General features: G+C 45.0%; 1 protein-coding gene across 1 annotated transcript in view; it reads left to right on the plus strand.

Annotated features, from left to right (window-relative positions):
• Positions 1–224: 224 nt before the first annotated feature.
• Positions 225–22,382, plus strand: part of TMEM178A (transmembrane protein 178A) — a gene marked incomplete at its 5' end in the record, with an annotated part of 56,405 nt that continues 34,247 nt past the window's right edge. The window contains one exon of the mRNA XM_080914713.1: positions 225–624. Within this exon, the coding sequence (XP_080770839.1) occupies positions 225–624 (400 nt within the window). The remainder of the gene's footprint in view (positions 625–22,382) is intronic.

The following is a 22,382-nucleotide window of genomic DNA, read 5'->3' on the forward strand; positions in this document are numbered from 1 at the left end:
GGCTAGGGGAAGGGCCGCGGGAAAGTGAGGGCGCCGAGGGAGGGCGCGGGGCCGGGCGGGAGGAGGCTCCCGCGGGGGAGTGAGGCGGGCGGGCGGCCGTGGGAGGGAGAGTGCGGGGCAGGTGGCGGGGAGGGAGGGCGCTCGGCGGAGCGCCGAGGCCAAGTGCATTGTGTCTGGCGGCGGCGGCGGCGAGCCCACCGGCGGCTGCTGCTGGCCGGGAAGCCATGGAGCCACGGGCGCTCGTCACGGCGCTAAGCCTCGGCCTCAGCCTTTGCTCCCTGGGGCTGCTCGTCACGGCCATCTTCACCGATCACTGGTACGAGACCGACCCCCGGCGCCACAAGGAGAGCTGCGAGCGCAGCCGGGCGGGCGCCGACCCCCCGGATCAGAAGAACCGCTTGATGCCACTGTCGCACCTGCCGCTGCGGGACTCACCCCCCCTGGGGCGCCGGCTGCTGCCTGGCGGCCCCGGGCGCGCCGATCCTGAGTCCTGGCGCTCGCTGCTGGGGCTCGGCGGGCTGGACGCCGAGTGTGGCCGGCCGCTGTTCGCCACCTACTCGGGCCTCTGGAGGAAGTGCTACTTCCTGGGCATAGACCGGGACATCGACACCCTCATCCTGAAAGGTGAGCGGCGGGCCCGCCCCAGTCCCTGTGTCCGCGCGCGGAGCACACCCCAGGCATCCCAGGGGCGCGCGGGTCCCCGCGGTCGCCCCTCCAGCCGCTGCGCTCCGCTGCCCCGCGCATTTTTCACCCTTCCAGACTGCTTCCCTGCATTCCTCCCCCAGCTACTCTTCTCTCTCCCTTTCCTAGCTCCTTCATTCTACCCTTCTTTTACCATTTCCCTGGACTCTGGTTTACCCTTCACCGCTGTCTCTTTCTTTTCCCTTTGACTCTCCTCTGGTCCTTCTCCGCCTGTGCACCTGGCTAACTTGGGATGTAGATATGAATTTTCTTGACACTGTTCCCAGGGAGAGTGACAGCCACAAAGACTGATCTTTCTCAACTAGGTTTCCTCCCTCAAGTTGCATTTTCCTTTGAGAAATGCCCTCTGGAAGAGACAAGGTGTAAACCTCAGAACAGGGAAAGAGGGCTTTCTCATGGATTGATCTGGTTAAACTGAGGTGGGCATCCCAGCCTGGAGGGTTCATGGGGGAGAGAAGGTCTGTCCTCCAAACACTCCAAATTCAGGGTCTGTTAGGATTGGACTTCATATTCTCTAATTCACTAGCAAAGGGAGCTGAGACACCTGCTTTATTCATTATCCATGATGACCACCTTCCTCAGGGTCTAGGGAGGTAGGGAGAGCCAAGGGCCAAGTCCTTGAAAGTGGATTTGGGCTGGAGATTCTACCTGTCACACTCTTATGGTTGTGACACTTTGTAGGCTGTCTGTGTTGTGTTGTTATTGGGCTTTGCGTTGGTACAGCATCTCTTTGCTCTGCTGAGATCTCTGCAGCCCCCATCTTATGCATGTGATCCGGTAGTTGGAATATTTGTTTGCAGTCCCGTGCATGTAAGAATAGTCAATACAACAGTCCTCTTTTGTAGGGCTTCCTTTAACTTCTAAAGCTCAAACCTTAATCGAACCTTCGTTCCCCGAAAGAAAAACAAATGAACTTCTTTCCCTCGGAACTGCTGCTCCCAAAAGGAAGCCAGAGATCCGTCCATCCGAGGATATTCAGAAGCGAGCAAACAGACGCACATTGAATTACAGCTTGCTGTGGAACTACAGAGAAAGGAGAGGGTTAATAATGTGCTGGCCTTCCCCATCTTGTTCGTTGGCATAGTCTTCATTTCTCAAACATGTCAATTTCCTCCTTCCCATGGCTAGCCCAGCTGGGGACTGCCATCCAAATCTGTCTGTGTATGGAAGGGCTCCAGCAATCCAGGGGGCAATCGGATACAGTAACCTTCCTTTGGAAAGTAAACCTTTTTCTTTTCTGTTCCAACTTGCATCCAAATCTGCTTCCTCCTCATAAAAACACTGCATAATTAATCCTGATAGTAGCGTAATACATGGGCAAACTGTAAAGCTGACCGTGGAGGCTCTGTTATGGAGTGTTCATTTACGCAAGGCAATTTTCAAAGTAAGCAGTGTAGTCTGTCTTTGCACATGGCAGAATTGCACTTCTCACACACACATACACACACACACACACACACACACACACACACACACACACACACACACTCCTCTGTGCCTAGAGTATTTCACTGCATGCAATTTGGATAGAGTGTGGTGTTTGAAACAGCAGAGCAGAGTCTAACCCACAGCAGAATTCCCACAGGGATACTCCAGGATAGTTATGGAAGTGTGCTGGTTAGCTGAGGTCTCCAGCTCCTAGAGTACACAGAATCAAACGATCTTAGGAGATGAAGAATGTTATTAGAGGTCGGTGGATCCAATCTTTCAAAAAACTGTTCTAACCTTGCTCCAATTTCTGACAGATGGCTGCCCAATGCAGTGCCTGCACAATAGAACCCATACACCAGTTAGATGAATTACATTGTTCTGATCATGAATGCATCTTTCAGATGAAAAAAAAATTACCGCACACATATACTATTGATAGTTGCTGGTTAATCCCTTGTGGAGAACATTGGGGCTTTCTGGCCTGTCAGAAAATAGAGGGTCCCATACTGCGTCTGTTACTAAACCCCAGCATATTTTCTCCCACATTGTTCAAACTTATTTGGCCTTTGGTTTTGTTGTCTCTGCCTATGAGGGCCGACTGCTCTTTGGAGGACTTGCTAGAGCTGAGATGTATCCTCGTTTAAATAACAACAATGTGGATTTAGAGTCTTGGGAAGTTCATGAACTGGTACTGTTAGAAGATGAGGAGCAGAGGGTGACACCAGGTATCACGGGATCATAATTTGTCATTGGGGAGGCCAGAAGTGCCTCTAGTACTTCCAGCAGCATTCTGCTACTAACCTACATTAGGCTGGGTGAATAGCTTCTGGGTCTGTTTCACCTCTGGGAAATGCAGGGACACGGAAATTTCATTAAAATTTTGGTTCTGCGAATAATATGGAAAAAGCAGAACCGTACGTATTTACCTTCCTCCAGGAGATGGTTTGGGCCTCTATATTAGGAAACATTGTTAGCATCATTTTGGCGCCTGACTTGGAACGGCTGTGGTCTGACTTTCGTAGCATAAAACACTAGAAACTGTTGTCATGTGCACCTAAAACATCTGTCTAACTAGAGACTCAAAGTCCACTCGCTACTCTCCTCTCTGAACCACCTTACGGCTCTTATAATAATTTATAAATTTTGATTATTGACAAGTTGGCTCAGATGGGAGAATCGACGGGGTCAGAACGTGGCTTTACAAACTCTGTGGTATGTTTACTGAAGTTTTGAGACAAAAATAAGTCAGGCCATTTTAAACCTGGGGACATAGAAGGCAAAAGAACGCGGGCAAAGGCTGTGGAGAGGGCAGCATAGAAAATGCTCTTCCACCATAAATGTTAGTGCATCCTATTCCTGGAAACTCTCTAAGTATTTCTCATAGTTAAGAGATAAAACCGCACAAGACAAGTTGGTTTGGAAGTGATCTAGGTAGACTCTATTAATCAATCCAAGAGAAATCATACAAACAGAAAAGGCATCCATCTCAACGACACAGAGATTTAGGAGAAAAATCAAATTGTGGGTTTTTTGGTTTTGTTTTGTTTTTTGTTGGTTTTTATTTTTGGTCCCCCTTTTATGATTCTAATGCACGGTTATCTATTTTATTTTCTAGACAGCTTAGGTTGGACCTCCGAGTAGAACCTTCAGCAAGAATGGCTGATTTATTTTCCTCTTTTCTTCTTTCTCTCTCCCCTCCCTCCCTCCCTTCCTTCTGGATATGAGGCCGCATATGTCCCAGGCTGGCCACCAACCCACTAAGTGGCAGATGATGACCTTGAACTTTCAGGCTTCACCTCCCAGACGCTGGGATTTTATGTGTACCCCTGGTTTATGCAGTTCTGGGGATCAAATCCGGGGCATGCTAGACAAGTGATATCCTAGCTAAACTCCATCCCCAGCCCTAGGTAAAGTTATTGGTAAGCATTTTAAAGACCAGGTCTATAACGCTGTGCTGCCTTTCCAGGCCCACAGTGAGCTATTCCCCAACTGTTTGAACACATTGTTTCTCTGACATCAAGATCTCCCTGTCTGAACAGTTTCTGTTTCACCATCTTTCTCACTTGGTATGTTAATCAATCTTTTCTTGCTGTGTCAAAATACCTTATAAGACCAACTTACTTTTGAAGCATGTTTTAGGCTCATAAACTCTGTCCATAGTTGGTTGGTTCTGTTGCATTTAGTAACTTAGGGAAGCTACTTAACTGGTAGGGACCAGGAAGCAGAGACAGGAAGACCCCAGAAGACTCAGGGAAGGGTGTGGCTCTTCAAAGTATACCCTGAGTGACCCATTCCTCCAACTTCCTCGAAATAAAACCATCAAGTTTTGAATCTCTGGTCCAGTCAGTTCCCCAAAGGTGCATCTCTGAACATTGCATTAAGCACATGAATTTAATTTTAGGGGGAGGGGCAGGGTTCATGTTTAAATTTAATTCCAGGAGAACATGAAATCTTATCAAATGCTTTAAAAATAGTCCACGCCAAATTTCTTTAATTTACTTTCCAATTAAATTAAAAACAAAAGCTTATTCGTGGAAGGTAAAATTAGAAGATTTTGGGACGTATCGAGGGTTCTTTTGTGTCTCATTCTAAGTTATTTTTGCTATGTGTGTTCTTGTGGTTCTGGCTTTCTAAAAAGATTATTTGTGTATGTGAGTGTTTTGCCTGCATATATGTTTGTGTACATAGTTCATAGCTGTTGGGGGGAGGGGGGCAGAAGAGGGATTTGGATCCCCTGGATCTGGAGTTACTGATGGTATAAGCCATTATATAGGTGCTGGGAATCGAACCCTGGCTCTCTGGAAAAGCAGTCAGTGCTCTTAACTACTGAGCTGTCTTGCTGGCTGGTCACTGCTCTTTTGGCTCCAGGAAAGCTTTCTTGGCTAAAGGACTAGCTCTGAGAATATGCAAATGAGTCACTTCTGCCTAATCAAATGAGAGGTGTGGAATAGTTGAGCAAGTCAAGTAGGCACTTGAACAGAATAGACTTAATGCTCTGGGCTTCGTGCTCCTCTGTGCCGCTGGGAGCGCAGGAGGAGCAAGAAGCCTTTCTGTATAAGAATCAAAGAAAGGCTAGGCTCGTGGACTTGTCATGGTCTTTGTAAGGTCTCAGAAAATAGAAAGTAACCTAAAGATAGGTTCGTTTGTTTACTTAAGGAATAGATGGCGAAGTGTCAGGCATCGTCTTGGCGTAGAAGACACTGAGAACTGCACAGAATGGACAAATCCATTTCTTCTTAAGGGCACATTTCAAGGAGCAGAGTTTGTATTTCCTAGTGGATTGCACAGAAGCTACTCTTAGTAGGTGGGGGGAGATTGCCTGATTAGCGTGGAGAGCACTTTGGGAGAGCTGATAATGCTGGTGAGGAAGTGACAGGAATGCAGTGTGGTGTGCTGGAGTGTCCAGCCCTGTGGGAGCCGCTGACATCCTGTCCAAGTGCACGGTGAGCTAGAAGAGCGATGGAAGTCCTTCGGAAACGTTTTGCGTGCTTCCTTTCAGTGCCTGTACTGAAACATTTATATTTTATAAAAAAGTATCTGTGAGGCCTGTGTCTACTGCAGTATGTAGAACTTTGGAGAAATCGGGTGGGAATTGGAAAGGGTCACTGCGTTCTATAGGAAGTCCTCTCTACTTTATTAGCTTTAATGTAAAATTGTTTTCATTACAAGTTCTGGTTATGAACAATTAACATTACTTTTCAACTATATGCCCTTTGAACACACAAAATAAATTTTAGTCCTGTAGTCTGCCTACAATAAACACAATGAAAGTTAAAGTCCTATTTTGCTCTCATGAAATTAAAAATGACAGGATTTCAGAGATGTGAAGATCGTGACTCTGTGTGTGTAAGTCAGTGGGGATTGGGTTGAGGCCTGAAGTAGAAATCCGTCCTAATGATCTTTGAAGCAGGCTAATGAGATAAACAGAGACATCAAAGACAGTGAGTGCTACATAAATACTCTGTCACTTTGCTCTCTGTATGAAAAGGAGAGAGAGAAAGATCTGGAAGGAATTCACTAGGCCTGTTCTGCTTTGTGCTAATGATTTATCTGCTCCTCCTGTTGCTTATTCTCCACGAAATTAATAGTCTGCACAGGACCCACCAAGTTCTGCCTGACGCAGAAAGAGATGGATGGTTTTCTTCAACTCATTTGTAGACCAAAGTATCGTCTGTGTGGGAATCATCATCTAGCAAGGGCAGATCTATCTAGGGAAGCCGAAAGGCCGGCCTTCTTTCCCCTTGGCTCAGGAGGGTGCAGATTGTTGCAGACCTTGTCTGAGACACTGCTGGCACCGGGATGCCTCCATTTTAGGAAGTTTACAGTTCTGACTAGGAGTGGTCAAGAGCACCTGCTGCTCTTTCAGAGGACTCAGGTCCCTTTGCCAGCACATGTGTCAGGGTGCTTGCAGCTGTGTGTATCTACAGCTCCAAAGGAACTGGTGTCCTCTTCTGGCTTCACTGAACACTGTGTGTGTGTGTGTGTGTGTGTGTGCACTCTCCAACTCCAGTTTCAAGGGATCCACCACCCTCTGGCCTCTGAAGGCACCTGTACTCATGTACATGGTGCACATAAACTCTTACACACACACACACACACACACACACACACACACACACACACTCGATCTTAAAAAGATTCCCTTTATGTCTCTAGACAAGTGGTGTGTCTGGGATGTTTTTGAGAACGCACTACTCTGATGCTCATCTAGACATAATTTTCCTTATTCATTTAAAATTGTGTGCACCGTAAAGCAAAAATAAAAGCAAATTATGAGAGGGGTACTGTTAAAATGGTATAAATAGGCACTCAGCTTGAGCACCCAGTACCCCACACACTCTTTAAACCCTGCTTCTCTTGAAGCTCATCGGTTAGGCGACTCCTCCCTTCTGAGCGGAGGAAGGAGAGGTTTGCTGCTTGTGGCTGAGATGGATTTGTGTTTTCCCCAGTGTTCCGTTATGCCACACATCCATCTTGTGCAGAAGAGAGGAGATGCGTCTGATTTCCACATCAGCTCCGACATCAGGCCCAGTATGAAATGAGCCCTTTGGATTAAACAACCGCTACTTCCTCCTGCCCAACTCTTACGACTAGATTTGTAGTTTCAACTTGTCCCACGGCTCGTGGACACGGGCTGCGCACACCCGAGTGTGATATTCTGTTTGAACACTTTCTGTCAGCAACACTGATGAAGGTTGTCTAGACCAGGAATTAAGTTCCTGCTACTTTGTCATCAAAAGAAGTGACGAGTTTCATTCCTGCCTGTTCGTACACCAGCAATATCTTTGAAAAGTCATTTAGAAACACAAGAGCCAATGGTGCTTTAAGTGGCTTGTGATCAAACTTTCTATAACCACTGACATTTTCCACTCACTATGTCCCATGGACAACATTTAGCAATGGCCCTGAGGGGGAAAATGGAAACTATTTTTTTTTTTCCATGTCATAGAAAGTTCACATTCAATTATACCCAAGTTGCTGTGTTTTTTTTCCCTCTCCCCCTTAGCTTCTGATTTTTCTTCTTCAAAGTTCGGAAAAATGTCCTCCAACTCCATCAGGCAGACTGCTCGTAATTGCCGGTGTTCTTGATTGCCGAGCAACACAAGCTTTTGTTGGAGGAGCATCAGGGAACACAAAGGCTTCCCTGTGTCACTGTTAATCATGAGGTTCCAGGGAGAGGGATCGTCGATGGGTTGGAGGTGGTTTCAGGGCTTTCCCAACAGAACCAAGAACAAACTCAACTCCATCAACGTGAACACCCGTGGTGTCCCGACTCCAGCTTATCAGCCTGTGACTGTCAGATTCTCACTCCAGATTGCTAATACTGGGAGCTCTGCCGAGCAAGCTGCCATGGCAGACCATCTGGGCCTTAGCCCACCTTTTTTTTTTTTTTTTGTCTGTCTTATCTTCCAGGGAAAGTCCACCATCTATCTATGAGTCTAAAGCGTGTGGATGTCTGTGGTCTGTTTTCTCCTGCGGTTTGCTGGTTTCCAAGAAGGAGGGTAATCAGACTTTGTTGGACTCTTTTCTCGATATCTCATCCACTTCCAACAGCAGCAACTGGTGGGATGGGAGGGAAAACTGAAAGCAAACCAACCGAAAGGTTGGCAGATAATTCAAATAGAAAATATGTCTCCCTCAAAGCAAAATATTAGCTCATTATTTTGATGACAAAGATAATTTTTAACCCTGTAGATCTGCCTTAGGCTTCAAGATATTTGGTTTTATTTCAGTGTGTATGTGTGTCTGTGTCTGTGTGTGTGTGTGTGTGTGTGTGCACATAGGCATTTATGTATACCATGCACATGAATGCAGGTGCCTTCAGAGGCCAGAGGGTGTTGAAGTCCCTGAAACTAGAATTACAGGAGGCTGTGGCAACTGAGCCTGGGTCTTCTACAAGAGCATTTACATGCTTTTCACCACTGAGCCGTCCCTACAGCAGGAGTGATTAACTTAAAACAAAACAAAAACACCAAGTATTGATCTTATCTACAGCTGTGCATAGCTTTTGGTAAAGAGTTTTTAAAAATCAGAATAAAGACACTGTGGCTACAGAACAGATTTTATCTCCCAAAGCTGCTAAAATTGATAACGTTTGCTTGTTGGCTTGCTCATGGGGTTTCCCCGTGGTTAAGAGTGATTTCGAGGGGCTGGAGAGATGGCTCAGTGGTTAAGAGCACTGGCTGCTCTTCCAGAGGTGCTGAGTTCAATTCCCAGCAACCACATGGTGGCTCACAACCATCTGTAATGAATCTGAATCTGATGCCCTCTTCTGGTGTGTCTGAAGACAGCTACAATGTACTCATATGAATAAATAAACAAGCAAATCTAAAAAAAAAAAAAAAAAGAGTGATTTCGAGAATTTAATTGCAAATTAAATTTAGTTACAATACAAATTGTAACTAAAAAGATATAAGTGAACTTCTTGGAGTGTGAACTCTGGAGGTAATGTGGCAGACAGTGTCTGCTTGCAGTGCAAGGAAGGTACATTGCTGCATTCGTCTTTCCTGCAGCTCAGGCCTGATCAGCTGACTGTAGACCAAGCAATCATGTCTCCAGGGGACACCATCAGAGAGCTCAGCAGGAAAGGAAGAATAGGCCCTGTGATTTACTTTCTCCTTTCTTAAATTACAGAGGATAAAGTGAATTTCTTACCGGGTGTTCCCCCCAGCTTGAATTTTCAAAATATATTTTGTTTATAGTTTTTTGTTTTTTGTTTTTTTTTTTAAAGAAATCAATCAACTCTTTTTCTTCCCGTCAGAAACCGAAGGATTTCTGTTTCTTTTGGTTCCTCCGAGGTTTCTGACATATTTCAGCCAGAAACAGATTCCTGAAATTCTTGAAGTGGCAAATTATGTCTGTTCAGATGATTCTAGAAGGCTTGGTTGTCTTTATCACATGACACTTGCAAATCAGCAGTGATGTTTGTGTCTGCCTGGCGCACTTAGGATGTAGCTGTGGCAATCATAGAGAGGGTTGAGTGGGAAACCAGGATGGGGTGGGGAGACTTTATGTGACTGGAACCTCATTTCTCTACATTTTAAGAAATTTTTAATTTGGTGTGGGAGATGTAAGTATTTGCCTCATTCAACAGTCAATAAATATTACCAGTAAAAAAACCTATTTTAAGAAGTGGTTTCTTGGTCAAAAATGAATGCCAAATGCTGTACTTTCTTATCCTCAGAAATGGACGAGGGCCTCTAGGTTGGGATTAATTTCTTGCAGAAAGTTCCCTACAGTGATACTCTGATTATAGAGAGGTTTTAAGTCTGAGCATTGTGGAAATGCTATTCATAAGGTTATTGAGGAAAATTAAAACCCACAAAGTTTATACCTTATCGTATGATTGAGAAGTTATGGAGCAGGTCACTAGACCAGCAATTTCAACCGAGATAAAATTTCAGGGCCAGGGGTGGGGGAGAAGAAATTCTAATGGTCTACAAGTCTGTGCTACTTGGAGCTCAGGATTTGTGTTGGGCCACTGATGACTAGGAATAGCTCCTTGTAGCTCATTTAGTGCTGAGCGTCCGGCAAAATGGGGAAGTTTTGCCTGGCGGTTAGACCAAGTATTGGTAGAAGAAAGCTTAGACTCTCAAGTGTCGGAAAAGGAAGATGGGTGAATGGAAGAGCAAACAGGAGAGCAGCAGCCATGAGAGCCAACAGGAAGGGCTCTGCAAAAGACTATATTTTTCTTCAGATGCTTGAAACAAAGGATGCAAGGGTGCCATTTACTGCTCAGCAGTTAACAGGGGAAATCTAGCCAGATGTCTGCTGAAGGAAAGAACATGCAAGCTGTGTTACATTACTTTCTCAAGGGGCATCTCATTCTCTTGGAACTCTCTTCCTCTATGTCCGTCTCTGTCTCTCTTTCTGTATCTCTCTCCTACCTATCCTGTCCCCTTCTCCGATCTTTCTGTTCCCCCCTGTTCTCCTGCCCTCCCCCTCCCCTCCTCTCTCTTCTGAAGGGAACTCAAATTGGTAGAAGGTAGGTAGGAAAATACTGGCAGAATCAAATATCCCTGGCCGCCTGATTTTGCGCTGCAACTTCCCATCAGTTGCTCGCTGTTCCTCCGGCTTCCCCTCCCCCGCCCCTTCCTCTCTTAAAGCTTGTTAGCTGTCTGTGCATCGGGGTGAATGTTGTCATCAGCATAAACTCGAATTGGTTTTAAGTTATAAGCAGAAAGCATCGTCTGGAAGGAGAAGGCCCTTTGATTTTATGTAGAAGACGTGATGGAGGAGCTTAATCCACTGTTTTCTGGGGTGGAGGTTGTGGGGGGGGCAGCTGACAGGTACAGTGGCTTGGGCGCTTCAGTCCTTTAAAGTCATCCTTAGGTGCCACCACTGATTTTGAAAAGTGGCAGTTGTATAAATAACTCATTACCCGATGGTCCCCTGAACAGGTCCCTGAACACCTGACTTGGAGAACTTCAAAAGGACATGACAGGAGGGGATAACTGCGCATGTCCTCCAAATGTGACAGCTACTGAAATGAGTGTGTCTGATGGGCCCTGAGTGGAGTCCCCCCGCTCCCTTACGCATGCACACAGACGCATATGCAGTGGCGTTTCAATTACGCTGTGGCATGTTGGAAGTTTGTGGCAGGTGTACATCATCAAGTTAAAATGGCAGGCCCACCCCCATGCCCCCAAATTCTTCCATATATTTGTTCGTTTGTTTTTTTCCCTGAAGTTGATTTTATTTCCAAAAGGGTCAGGTATGGCATTGCTTCTGGTGGCGTATGACACATTATAATTTGGGCTGTGGTTGTAGTTTTGAAAAAGGAGTTAATAAAGTACTTGATAAACATTTATGCACTCCTCTGGGTAGGTTTATTGGTTACGAATTCTTTAGTGTCAAATACTAGAATATCCAAATAAAAATGGCCTAATCTAAGAGGAAAAGGCATTCCTGTGCATAATCAGGAGACTGGAGGAAGTTGGCATCCTGGCTGGTTTATCTCAGAGGTTAGGTGCTGGAAGGCTTTACAGTTCCAGCCATGGCAGCTTTGCCTTAAGCCTGCTTTCTTCCTGGACAAGGCTGTTCTGAGTCACCGCCTCCCACGGTGACAGTTTAAAAGCTAGGCACGACAAGAGGCTGAACCGTCTTCTTGGCCCACTTCTTGAGAAATGTTCAGTAATCTTTCCACAAGTCTCACCGGTCAGAATTATGTCGTGTGGTCATTTCTAAACCAACTCCAGGCAAACGATAATTAATTCTCATGGACTAATCGGCTTGGGTTGAGGGATGTCATTCTTCTCTGAAAACTCGTGGCTAACTGGTTTTCCTCAGAATCTAGCTTTGGGTAGCTGAGACGTGCACAGAAATGTGGAGCCTGCCATAGTGGGGGGACATTCGAATGACAGCCCTAGCCAATCTGTGACTATTGCAGGGTAAGTAAGGTTAGACTGAGACTAGAACTTGGAATTTTGTTGCTCGCTCTTCTAGTTTTCCGCTTCCTCCACACCCTGGGTGGGGGGGCTCTCCATTTTCTTTTCTGAAAATCCCATTGTCTTTCCTTAATCCAGAAAGATCCACAGGCTGTGCTGTTGTTCCTAACGGGTTTGTTTACAATTGCACTTTAAAAATGCAATACAAAAATGTCTACAATTATGCATTTTTGGAGATATAAATGTACTCTAAGGTGAGGTGGTTCAGTTAAAATCACATATACATTAGATTGGTTTGGTCCATATTCAAACACTCCCCAGATACGTAGGCATTGTCTTTTTACCTGTCCCAGTAAATTGATATCCAGCAGCTACCAGGAGAGTCTTGTGGAGACCATTACTTAGAACAAGCACATTTCCTTGCAGGCCAGTGTCTGATAGACCTGTTCACACTGCACCCTGGCTCAGTTTCATGCCTTGATTCTGAGGGAAAGAGCACAGCAATGACACTGTATTTCATTCTTACCTCTGGACTGATTCTAAGAGACTATCGTACCATCATCCAAATGGACCTATGGTAGGCATGAGGGGGAAATCAGCAAGGCCTTCTCTGATGTTGCTTTTGTCCTTGCATGGCCATAGAGGCGCATCTTCCAAATCTGAAGAACTAACCCCTTCCAATGCAAAGAAACGCCAGCTGCCTTTGAAATGACAGATCTAGAAGGGCAGCCAAGGAAGCCACTGCTTAACAGTGCTCTGTTCGGAGGAGGGGATGGAGGAAAGGCATGTCACCGTGGGTCCTTGTCATCGCAGCAGGAATGGGCAGGGCACAGTGCTCCAGTGCACATTGTGTTTCCTGAGGGAATGGCCATGTTCCTCTGCACTACGCCCTGGCCCCCGAGCGGTCTGTTTATTTAAGTCCGATATCTGCTCAGAGCAGGAATTACGAAGCAAAAGTGAACTCATGCAGATGGGCTGAGCTAGCAGGATTTTTTAGCACAGAAAGCCTGAGAAGATGCTGTAAAGCCACAAGGTGTGTGGGTGGGTACATATTTGGACCACCCGAATGCATGCCAACTTGTAGGTCTGACGGAGGGAAGGGGGAGGGGAGAGAGAGAGAGACAGACAGAGACAGAGACAGAGACAGAGAGAGAGACAGAGACAGAGAGAGACAGAGAGAGGAAGAGAGAGAGAGAGAGAGAGAGAGAGAGAGAGAGAGAGAGAGAGAGAAAGAGAGAGAGCAGCCAGGAGGAACAAGTGTTTGCTGAATCCCTGGGAAACCATCTGTATAGGATCTTACGTCCCCAGCAATCCATTACGAACAGTCAGCATTTCCAAATGCAATCTCACTATGTTTCATCTTCTCACTAAAAGAATCTGATGAGTTCTCCCTAAATCTAAACACATTATTTCCAAAGAAACGTACCACTGCATTATAGATACATACACAAACAATCACTTCTATTTATCCAGAGCAGCATTCTTCATTACAGCCAAGAGCGGGGACAACCCAAATGCCCATCACCAGATAAAGAAATGTGATATGTCCCTGTATCAGACCATTATTGGAGGTTAAAAGGGAGGTAGGGGATTTAGTGCTGGCACACGCTACAGTCCGATGGACTTTGTAAACTATGCTCAGTGAATGAAGCCAAGCACACAGGGCCATACACTGCATGGTTCCTTATGAAATAACCCGAGTGGGAAAGCAGGGGATGAGGAAGTGATTGCTTACTGGGCTTATGAAAAATGTTGTAGAAATAGTCGGAGGCTGCATGATGTGCTATCAGTAAAATGCACCATTTAAAATGGCGAACAGCAGCATCGAGAGTCTACAGAACTGGTGACTTCCTATTACTCACAGCTGCAGGTCTGGGCAAACACAAGCTTTTAACCATGAGGATCCAGCTACCACCTGACTACATGTTTCTACACACACGCCCTTTCTCTCCTTACAGCCATTTTCTCCCACTCTGTCCCTTGCATCTAGATCATGACTGCCTTTTTCTTGAAACTCAAGTACCATTGTATTTTCTCTCTGATTTTCAACTCTATCCTTAGCTCAGCTTTAAATCAAACTAGAATGAATTCGAACGGTTACTAATAGAATTGTTCTTTGACAGTCTCGTACATGTGTATGATACATGCTAGTTACTGCCCTCTATACTTCTCTGACTTCTCCCCCATCCCTCCCATCCCCCTCCTTCCTTAAAAATTTGTTTTTCTTGTTCACCGCTTTTTGTTTTGCCTAGTGTCCCACAGAGTTGAACTAGGGCCATCTGTGTGACCAGGGGCTTGTAACTATCTATTGCAGTCTGGTAGGCGCACACTGAATACTATGCTTCCCCTTCTCCCAGAGTCTGTTAGTTACCAGTAGATCAGCAATAAGTGGTAGCAACCCATTAGCCCCTTCCCAGTTGTTGACTATTGTGTGAGCCCTGTGACACTGGACCAGCTGCTCTGAGTTTATGAGAACCATCGATGCCTTGGACATTCTCCAAGACTTCTCCCAGATGGTTCTTAGTGAGTAAAGGTCCTTAGGCATCCTTTATTCTCAGAATCTTCTGTAGCCAGGGGTCTCTACATTCACTCTGTTCACTGCAATAAGAGACCTCTCTGAGTAAGGCTTAGAGTAGCCTTCATCTGTACAAAGTAGTTTGATATTATGTAAGTTCAGCAGTATTAGGTTCCCTCTCCCCATGGGGCCCTTTTAGTCATTACTTTTCATCCAGGTTTACAATACTAGATAAAGATAGCTTTCTGTGAAGCAGACACCAAAATCAAATCGAGGAACACTTGGTTACCTCCTTAACAGCTGTGCCACTATTGCGCCAATGGGCACAGTTGACTAGCAGGTTGGAACTGTAGCTTATAGAATTCACAACCAGATAAGATAGCTGACATCTTAAACCCCCAGAAGCCTGCATAACACCACTGGACACTGCCCCATTAGGGAGGAAGCTTCTGCCTCAGTTTCAGCTTGTTTTTTCTATACCTTGAATCGCACCTGTGTAGTATCCCCAGAAATAGGGTACTATCAACATGTTCTAGTGGGTAACCAAGAAGAGTAGTACGAGCCTGGATTGTTTAGAGGGCTTCTGAGTTCTTCCTGACCAATAATTCCTACAGAACTATTCAATATCAGGCACTGGATTTTGCTTAGCAAGCCTTTACTTCTAGGACTAGTAGTGTCTAGCCTTATGGGAATCTACAGGCTACCATCAAGTAGGTTTCTGAGTGATTTATTATATACTCACTTTATTTTGACCACCACCACCACACCCTCCTTCTGTCCCGACATCCCTCTCCCTGTTTGAACTTTTATACCAGAATGAATTTTTTTTACAGTATTTGATGTTACACCCACAGTTTTGCCATCAATGTCAATCAAGGTCCAAAATTATTAAATGAAAAGTTATGGAAATGAATAGTCCATAAATTTAAATGATACGGTATTCTGAGTGACATAATGAAATATTGTACCCTTCTGCTCGATGATGCCCAGGAATTGAGACTCTTCCCTTGGTCAGCATAACCACCTAGTATATGCTCCTGGCCCTCCAGTGACCTAGTAACTAACCACTGTGTTATCAGGCCTGCCATAACTTCTCAGTGCTTGTGTTCAGGTGATCCCTACTTCATGTAATAATACCCCAAAGTGCAAATGTGGTGATGCTGTTAGTTTTATTATGGTATATAGTGGTTATTTGGAGAGTTATTATAAATTTTAACTGTGTCTCATACATAAATCAAACCTTATCATAGTTAGTTATATACAGAAAAAGCATTAGGTATATAGGAATTTTGGTTCTAACTAAAGTTTCTGGTATTGTAGGCTTGGGGGCATTGAATAAAAAGGAACAATAATTGACTAGGACCCTCTGTGCCATCCATGTCTCAGTATAGCGATGTCTACCATGGACCATCCTTTCCTTGTCCATCCTTTCTTTGTACCTTGAAATAAAGAACAAACGGCAGCCAGCCTGTTATTTGGACCGTGCAGGTCTTCCCATTGATGGACTGCGAACAACCATGTTGGGCGGATCCAAATCACAGCCAGATCTGATCCCTTCTCATCATCTCCCTAAGGTTTTACTTCAAGCATAGAAAGGGAGCAATTGCTCCTTTTTCAGAGACTGAGGATTGATTAGACTAACACACTAATAAATAAGTACTCGGCATTTTAAAAGTACTCCTCATAGTAGAAAAAAAGCCAGCATTCGTGGTACTGTTTTCTTTTCACATCATTCAAAATAGGTGTAACATTAACAGAGAACTTCTTTCTGGTTTTTCCTCCCCAATCCTTAAGTAAAGGACTATGAGTCTATTTGGGTTTTCCTGTCTTGCTGTGTATCCTCACAGAAGTTTCTACCTCCAGGATAAATCGGGTGGTTTTCAAATGACAGGAATACAATATAGCGCTGTTGTTTTGCTAAGTTCCTTCTATGCATAGCCTCATACATTGGGCTGACTAAATGTCCCCTTTTAAATAAAATTATTGTAAGTTCAATTTTGTGTGTGCCATTACCAGAAAGTAGCATAGCAGGAGAGGGTTGCTGGAGGCCTCCTGGTTGGTGCCCTTGACTGGTCTTTCACCGAACTGCCTTCTGCTGCTAGACTTGTGAGACAGAAGGCTTCTCTCCTGCCCCTTCAAGAGAAGAGGGGCTTTGCTGGGATTCTGAGGTAGTTTATCAGCAAGTTTACACTACAGTTTATTGAAGTGACAGGTGTCAGGAGAGTCGGAGTCTTATTTCGCTGTGTTCTTAACTGGCTGTGTGACCTTGGGCAAGTCATAGACAGCACCTCTAGATCTGTTTGTTAGCTCATTTGTAGACACTGTGCTTGTGTGTGAGTAGAGCCTCTTCCAGTCTCTTTCAGGGTTTGCCACTGTGATGTTAGGTTGCCTAGATGACAGCAGCTTAATTACCTTAGCAAAGTGCTGGGCTCTGAAAAGGTCAGTCCTCTGGAGAAGCAGGTGTTAGGACCGGCCAGCTGAAAGGCCTTCACCTCTTTTCAAATCCTTCACCCACACCTCTTCGATCTGCTCTTTTGAGTGTGACATGCTTTCTTTTCGCTAATTTTCTTCTTCTTCTTCTTTTTTTTTTTTTTTTTTTTTTTTTTTTTTTGTTTCACAATGGAACTGAGAGAGAAATAAGGATTTTCCTCTAGTATTTCAGCATTTTGTGAACACAGTGTTGGCCACTCGGTTGGAAGAAATCACTCATCACCTTTCTTCTCAGTAGATGAGTTCACAGGGGCGGAATCAGTAAAGCCGGATCTGCTTTCAGGAGATGGAATTTGAGTGTATATTTAATGGAGAATATACTTTAGGAATTTTCATAGTGTGTCCAATTTAAATTTTGCCTTACCAGTTCATTTTAAAGGTCTCTGATGAACTTTTGAAAAGATTTTGATGAGAGGAAGAAATCTGTTGTCTCTTATTACTGTAGGGAAAATTCTAGGTTGCTTTCCTTATGTTCTTCTTGAGGGTATTTTATTTACATAATCCATGACTATGCCTCATTTCTCTCAAAAGTTTTATTGGCACACTTTCTGAATCTAATAGTTAATGCGTTAAATACCTGGAAGTTATATTTGATAGACTTTAATTCACATTATGAATCTTGATTATTCATTTTAATTTCTTCCTTTCCCCCTTTGAGTGATATTTCTAGGTAGTTTGCTGAATATTGCAATTGGTAAAATAGTTAATTTCATTGAAAGTCCTACCTAAAAACTGTGAACATGACATCCCCTTCTAACTCCAGCTTCTCCCTTTGTGCAGACGGAAGGCGCACTGAACAATAGCCTTTAGTTAACACAGGCAGCCCTTAAAACTGCTGATCTGCAGTTAATTCTCTGACACTTGGCAGGACTGGTCTGTGTGTTTATTCTTGAATCTTTCCATACCAAGCAGATACAGGGTGGACCAATCAATAGCCTAAAGTAGCTGCTTCAGGGTCTGGCTGGTTGTCACTGAGAGAGGCACTGTGAGACTTCCTGTCCACTCCCAATAGTCACATGTGTCAAGCATACTGTCTTGCCTTGGTCCTGCTGCAGGCATTGATCATGGTCATTTGAAAATCTTGCTTACAGGATTATCTAAATCATGACAGATTAATCTGTCCAAAATGAGTTAACCAAACTGCGCCTAATGGTGATGGGAAGAATGTGGAGGGACCCATATGGAACAATGAAGGTTTGAGTGTGTTTCTGGCTCTTCACTTTGCTTCTAAATTTCTCAATAGGTTCCTCAGGATTTTTTTTTTTCTTACTCTGATGGGTGGAATGTTTGTTTCCTTGAAAGCAAGAAGCTTATAAAATCCATGAAAGATGATGAAGGAGGTAACTTAGTCTGTAATGATCAGGCGGTGAAGAACACATTGCTGGTGGAATAGAAAGGATGCCCTGGTCCGCATAGCACCTTCTTGTCACATAATTCAAAGGTGTTTTTATGAAGAGAGGAAAGAAACACTTTTCCTGACTAAGCATGTGCACTTGGGAAGAATGCTGGGGAACTGCTGGCAGTTACTGTTGCTGTGCCATGGAGAGCGCATTTCTAGTAAGTGGGGGACCCCTGAGAACTAGACACTGCACCCTGATCCCAGAACGCTGACTAGTCATTCAAGGCATCCCTCATCCCTTCCCTGAAGGCTCCAGAGTCATACTTTCCATTTCCTTACATTCTGTGATTTATTCATGGCAACAGGAAGTCACAGGCGAGTTTCCCAAGTACCTCAAACGTGCCTCTGTGTGCCTCAAAGTTTGTTTTATCTCACTGGAAGAACGAATCTACTCCGCAGGCTGCGCCTGGTCCTGCCTTCTGAAACAGAGAGCACTGAGTCTGATTTTTGCACCACTTGAGGTCATCATACAATGTGACGAGCTATCTAAGTGTCCCCAAAGGAATGTGGAGGTGCGTAGGAGTGATGTGCCTTAAGACTCGGTGCCACAGTCCACTCAAAAAAAAAAAAAAAGATTGTGCTTGCTCCAATTATTTTTTTAATGTTTTATGTTTGGTGCTTTGATCAATATAATCTCCTGCTGTCTGCTGTCTGTTTCAGGCTATCCCTCCTTATAGGGCACTTTACTGTTTCTAATGGTCAAGAAACGGTGGCCATAAGATGTAGCAGTTGACATGCTGTTTGAAGTTAGGGCACGTGATCCCAGGTGACACTTCAGAAGCTACTTCTTAGAGTGAAGAATGACAGAGCTCACTGCCGTTGCCTGAAGCTTTGGGGATATTTTTCTATGGCACTATAAGTATTAAGTACAGGGTCAAGGTATAAGTTACTTACTGTTTAGAAATGACGGGAGGTTTGTGGCTTTCCTTTAAAGGATGTGGAGATGAGAGCAAGTCCCAGGGATTAAGAGAGGGCTGAGGGATGCAAAGGGCAGACCCAGAGGGTCTGTGAGAGTATCCAGATGATTGACAGGCAGGACCCGATCTCGTTTGTGGGCCACCCCACACAGTCACCCTGGTTACAGCCTTGCCGTGTCACCTGCTGTGTCACCCCACATCTAAGGTAAAATAGAAAAGAAGGATCAGAGCTGCAAAGGTTGGATGAGAACCCTGAAAGGGTGTAGCTCTTCCGACCCTTGTTTTGTTGACCCCCGGGCTCCTTGCAGTAGATTAAGAAAATGTAAACAGGCTATTCACTTTCTGCGTATTTACAGATAAAAGCCACGTTATTAGTTTGCAAACTACAGTCTGTCCATTTTAAAATAAAGTTGGTTGCTGACTAATCTACAGTTGTTTAATCTGCAGAGCTGGCAATTTTTGGAATCCTCCTACCTCCTCCATTCCCCTCCCTCCCTCGCTCTCTTTCTCTCTCATGGTCTCACCTCACCCATCAAACAACAAAAGCCAAGAGTGTTATTTTGGGGATATGGGTTTCTTCTGCAGAGCTTTCTTTCTATTTGGTTGGTGTCCATACTTGAGTAACAACATTCCTTTCAGTTAGACGCTGTGCTCTCTGGGGCCACACACTTTCCCGGGAGAAGAAAGCTCATTAGGAGCTGAGCATTTGGAGCCTGGGGCATCTAGGCCAGTTGTTCTCAACCTGTGGGTTGTGGCCCTTTGGGATCAAAAGATCCTTTTATAAGGGTCACCTAAGACCATTGGGAAACACAGATACTTACGTAACGATTCATAACAGTAGCAACATTAGAGTTATGAAGCAGCAGTGAACGCGTTATGGTTGGGAAGTCACCGCAACATGAGGAAAGGGCCACAGATTTGAAGGTTGAGAACCCTGCTCTGCGGCTTAGCCTACAGTGTGTTTTTTTGTAGCCCATGGGGGTTCTGGGGAGGGCTGTGGAGAAACTAGCCATTTGAGGGCTAGAACTCTCCCTGCTGGCATTGTAGCAAAGCATGTCAGAGTCAGGCGTCCTCAAGTTCAACACAGTCAGTGTGGATGATCGTGAGCAGGGTACGGGCAGCTTCTAAAGCTGGCCTGCTACGCAATGGAAAAATACCACGGCTCAGTAGGTAAAGAATTTGCCTAGAACGGGTAGCATGCATTTGCATTCCTAGTGCCCGAGAGGCAGAGATAGAGCAGGGTGCCAAGAGCTCGGTGATTTCCAGACTCAGAAACAGTCTTAAAAAAGTCAAGAGTGGCCGGGCAAAATACTCACGATCAACCCCTGGCCTCCATATATGTGCTTGTGTGTGTGTGTGTGTGTGTGTGTGTGTGTGCAAGGACACTTGTGTGTTTGTGTGTGTGTGCTCGAGTGTACATGTGTATGTGCACGCATGAATGTGTGTGTGTGTGTGTGTGTGTGTGTGTGTGCTGCTCGAGCAGGTCATTACAAACACATACATATATACACACACACACAAAGAAAAATAAACATAAATACCTCCTTAATTAGGCAGGAAACTCTGGAATTGTAATCCACGTAGCCGTGTTTCCCGCCTTATTTATTCTAAGGCTCAGGATTGACTCCTTCTGTATTGATTTCACCCGATAATCATGCAGTCTATTGGGCTGTTTCTAATTATTTTGGCTATCTTCATTATTGGATTGTGCATGATCTGTTGTGTTCAAATAATTTCTCAGTCAAAAAAAAAAAAAAAAAAAGCAGCTGAAGAGCTCAGGCAGAATTCTACCTCAGGCCTGTCTGCCTTTGCCTCCAGCCTTTCATGTCCTGTTCAATGAACCGGTTTGCTCCTTACTTCTCATTTTTTCTCTATGAGCAAGAAAGAGGATATATAGTATTTAACTTAGAGCTTATAACTTAGGGCAGTTAAATATCAGGTGTCAGCAAAGCAAACTGTTGCTATCGGTTTGATAGGATCACCTGGGCTGGTTTTATGCACTCTGGGTTTTTCTTCTTATTTAAATTCATAAATATATATTCAGCATAGAAATTGCAAGGAAAACTATAAAGAAAGAAACAAAAATTATCGACAGTCCCTAACTTAGTGATGCCAATCTGTTAAAAGATTTGTTCTAACCCAGTCTTCTTTGAATATATACACACATGTGTTTGAGATGATATGAAATAGTCGGTCTCACAGCTGTGGCAGGTCACGAGGATTGTCTAATCTTAATCATTTTTAATCTCTGGATAATATTTTAGTGTGTGGAGACAGACCTACTCAACTCACCTTCCTGACTCCTCATCTCCTCCTGGTATGTTTCCCACCAGCCAACAGAATCAGCTCTCCTACATAAGTTTGATGTATCTGCCACCCTGACTCTTGACTCCTCTGTGGCTCCTGCTAACCCTGGCTGAGGTCCAGCTGTGTTGGGGAAATATCTTCAGTCTGGTTTCCACTGGCATTGTTCTCTTTTTCCCATCACTGCCCCCACACTCCTGCAGGTCTGAGCCTCATCCACAGTCCCTACAAAAACTCCCTTTGACCTTTGTGGTTGTTCCTCAGTTTGGAATGCTCCTTCCTTCTGCCACCTGCTTGACTCCTAGTGGCATCCAGCACCCCACCCCACCCCCACCCCAGTTAAGCCTACTCCTAACTCCCCCACCCCTCAACCCCACTCCTCACCTCCCCACCCCACTCCACCCCACCCTATTTCACCCCTACCCCTACCCCACCCCCACCCCAGCTCAGCCCACCCCCATTCCCTACCCTCCACTCCCATCCCCCCACTCCAGCTCAACTCACCCCCACCTTCCACCTTCCACCCCCACCCCACGGACTCACTCCACCCCAGCTCAGCCCTCCCCCCCACTCCAACCCTCCACCCCACCCCCACCCCATTCCTCAGCCGACCCCCCTTTAACCCCCCATCCCCACCCCACACACATTGGAAACCTCTGCTGGCAGTTCTCTGGAGACCTATCTCTATCACTTAAGTCACTGCTGACCTGCCCAATCCATTCTCCATATTCGGACCA

The sequence above is a fragment of the Micromys minutus genome, assembly GCF_963924665.1.
Source record: "Micromys minutus genome assembly, chromosome: 3".
Taxonomy (NCBI): Eukaryota; Metazoa; Chordata; class Mammalia; order Rodentia; family Muridae; genus Micromys; species Micromys minutus.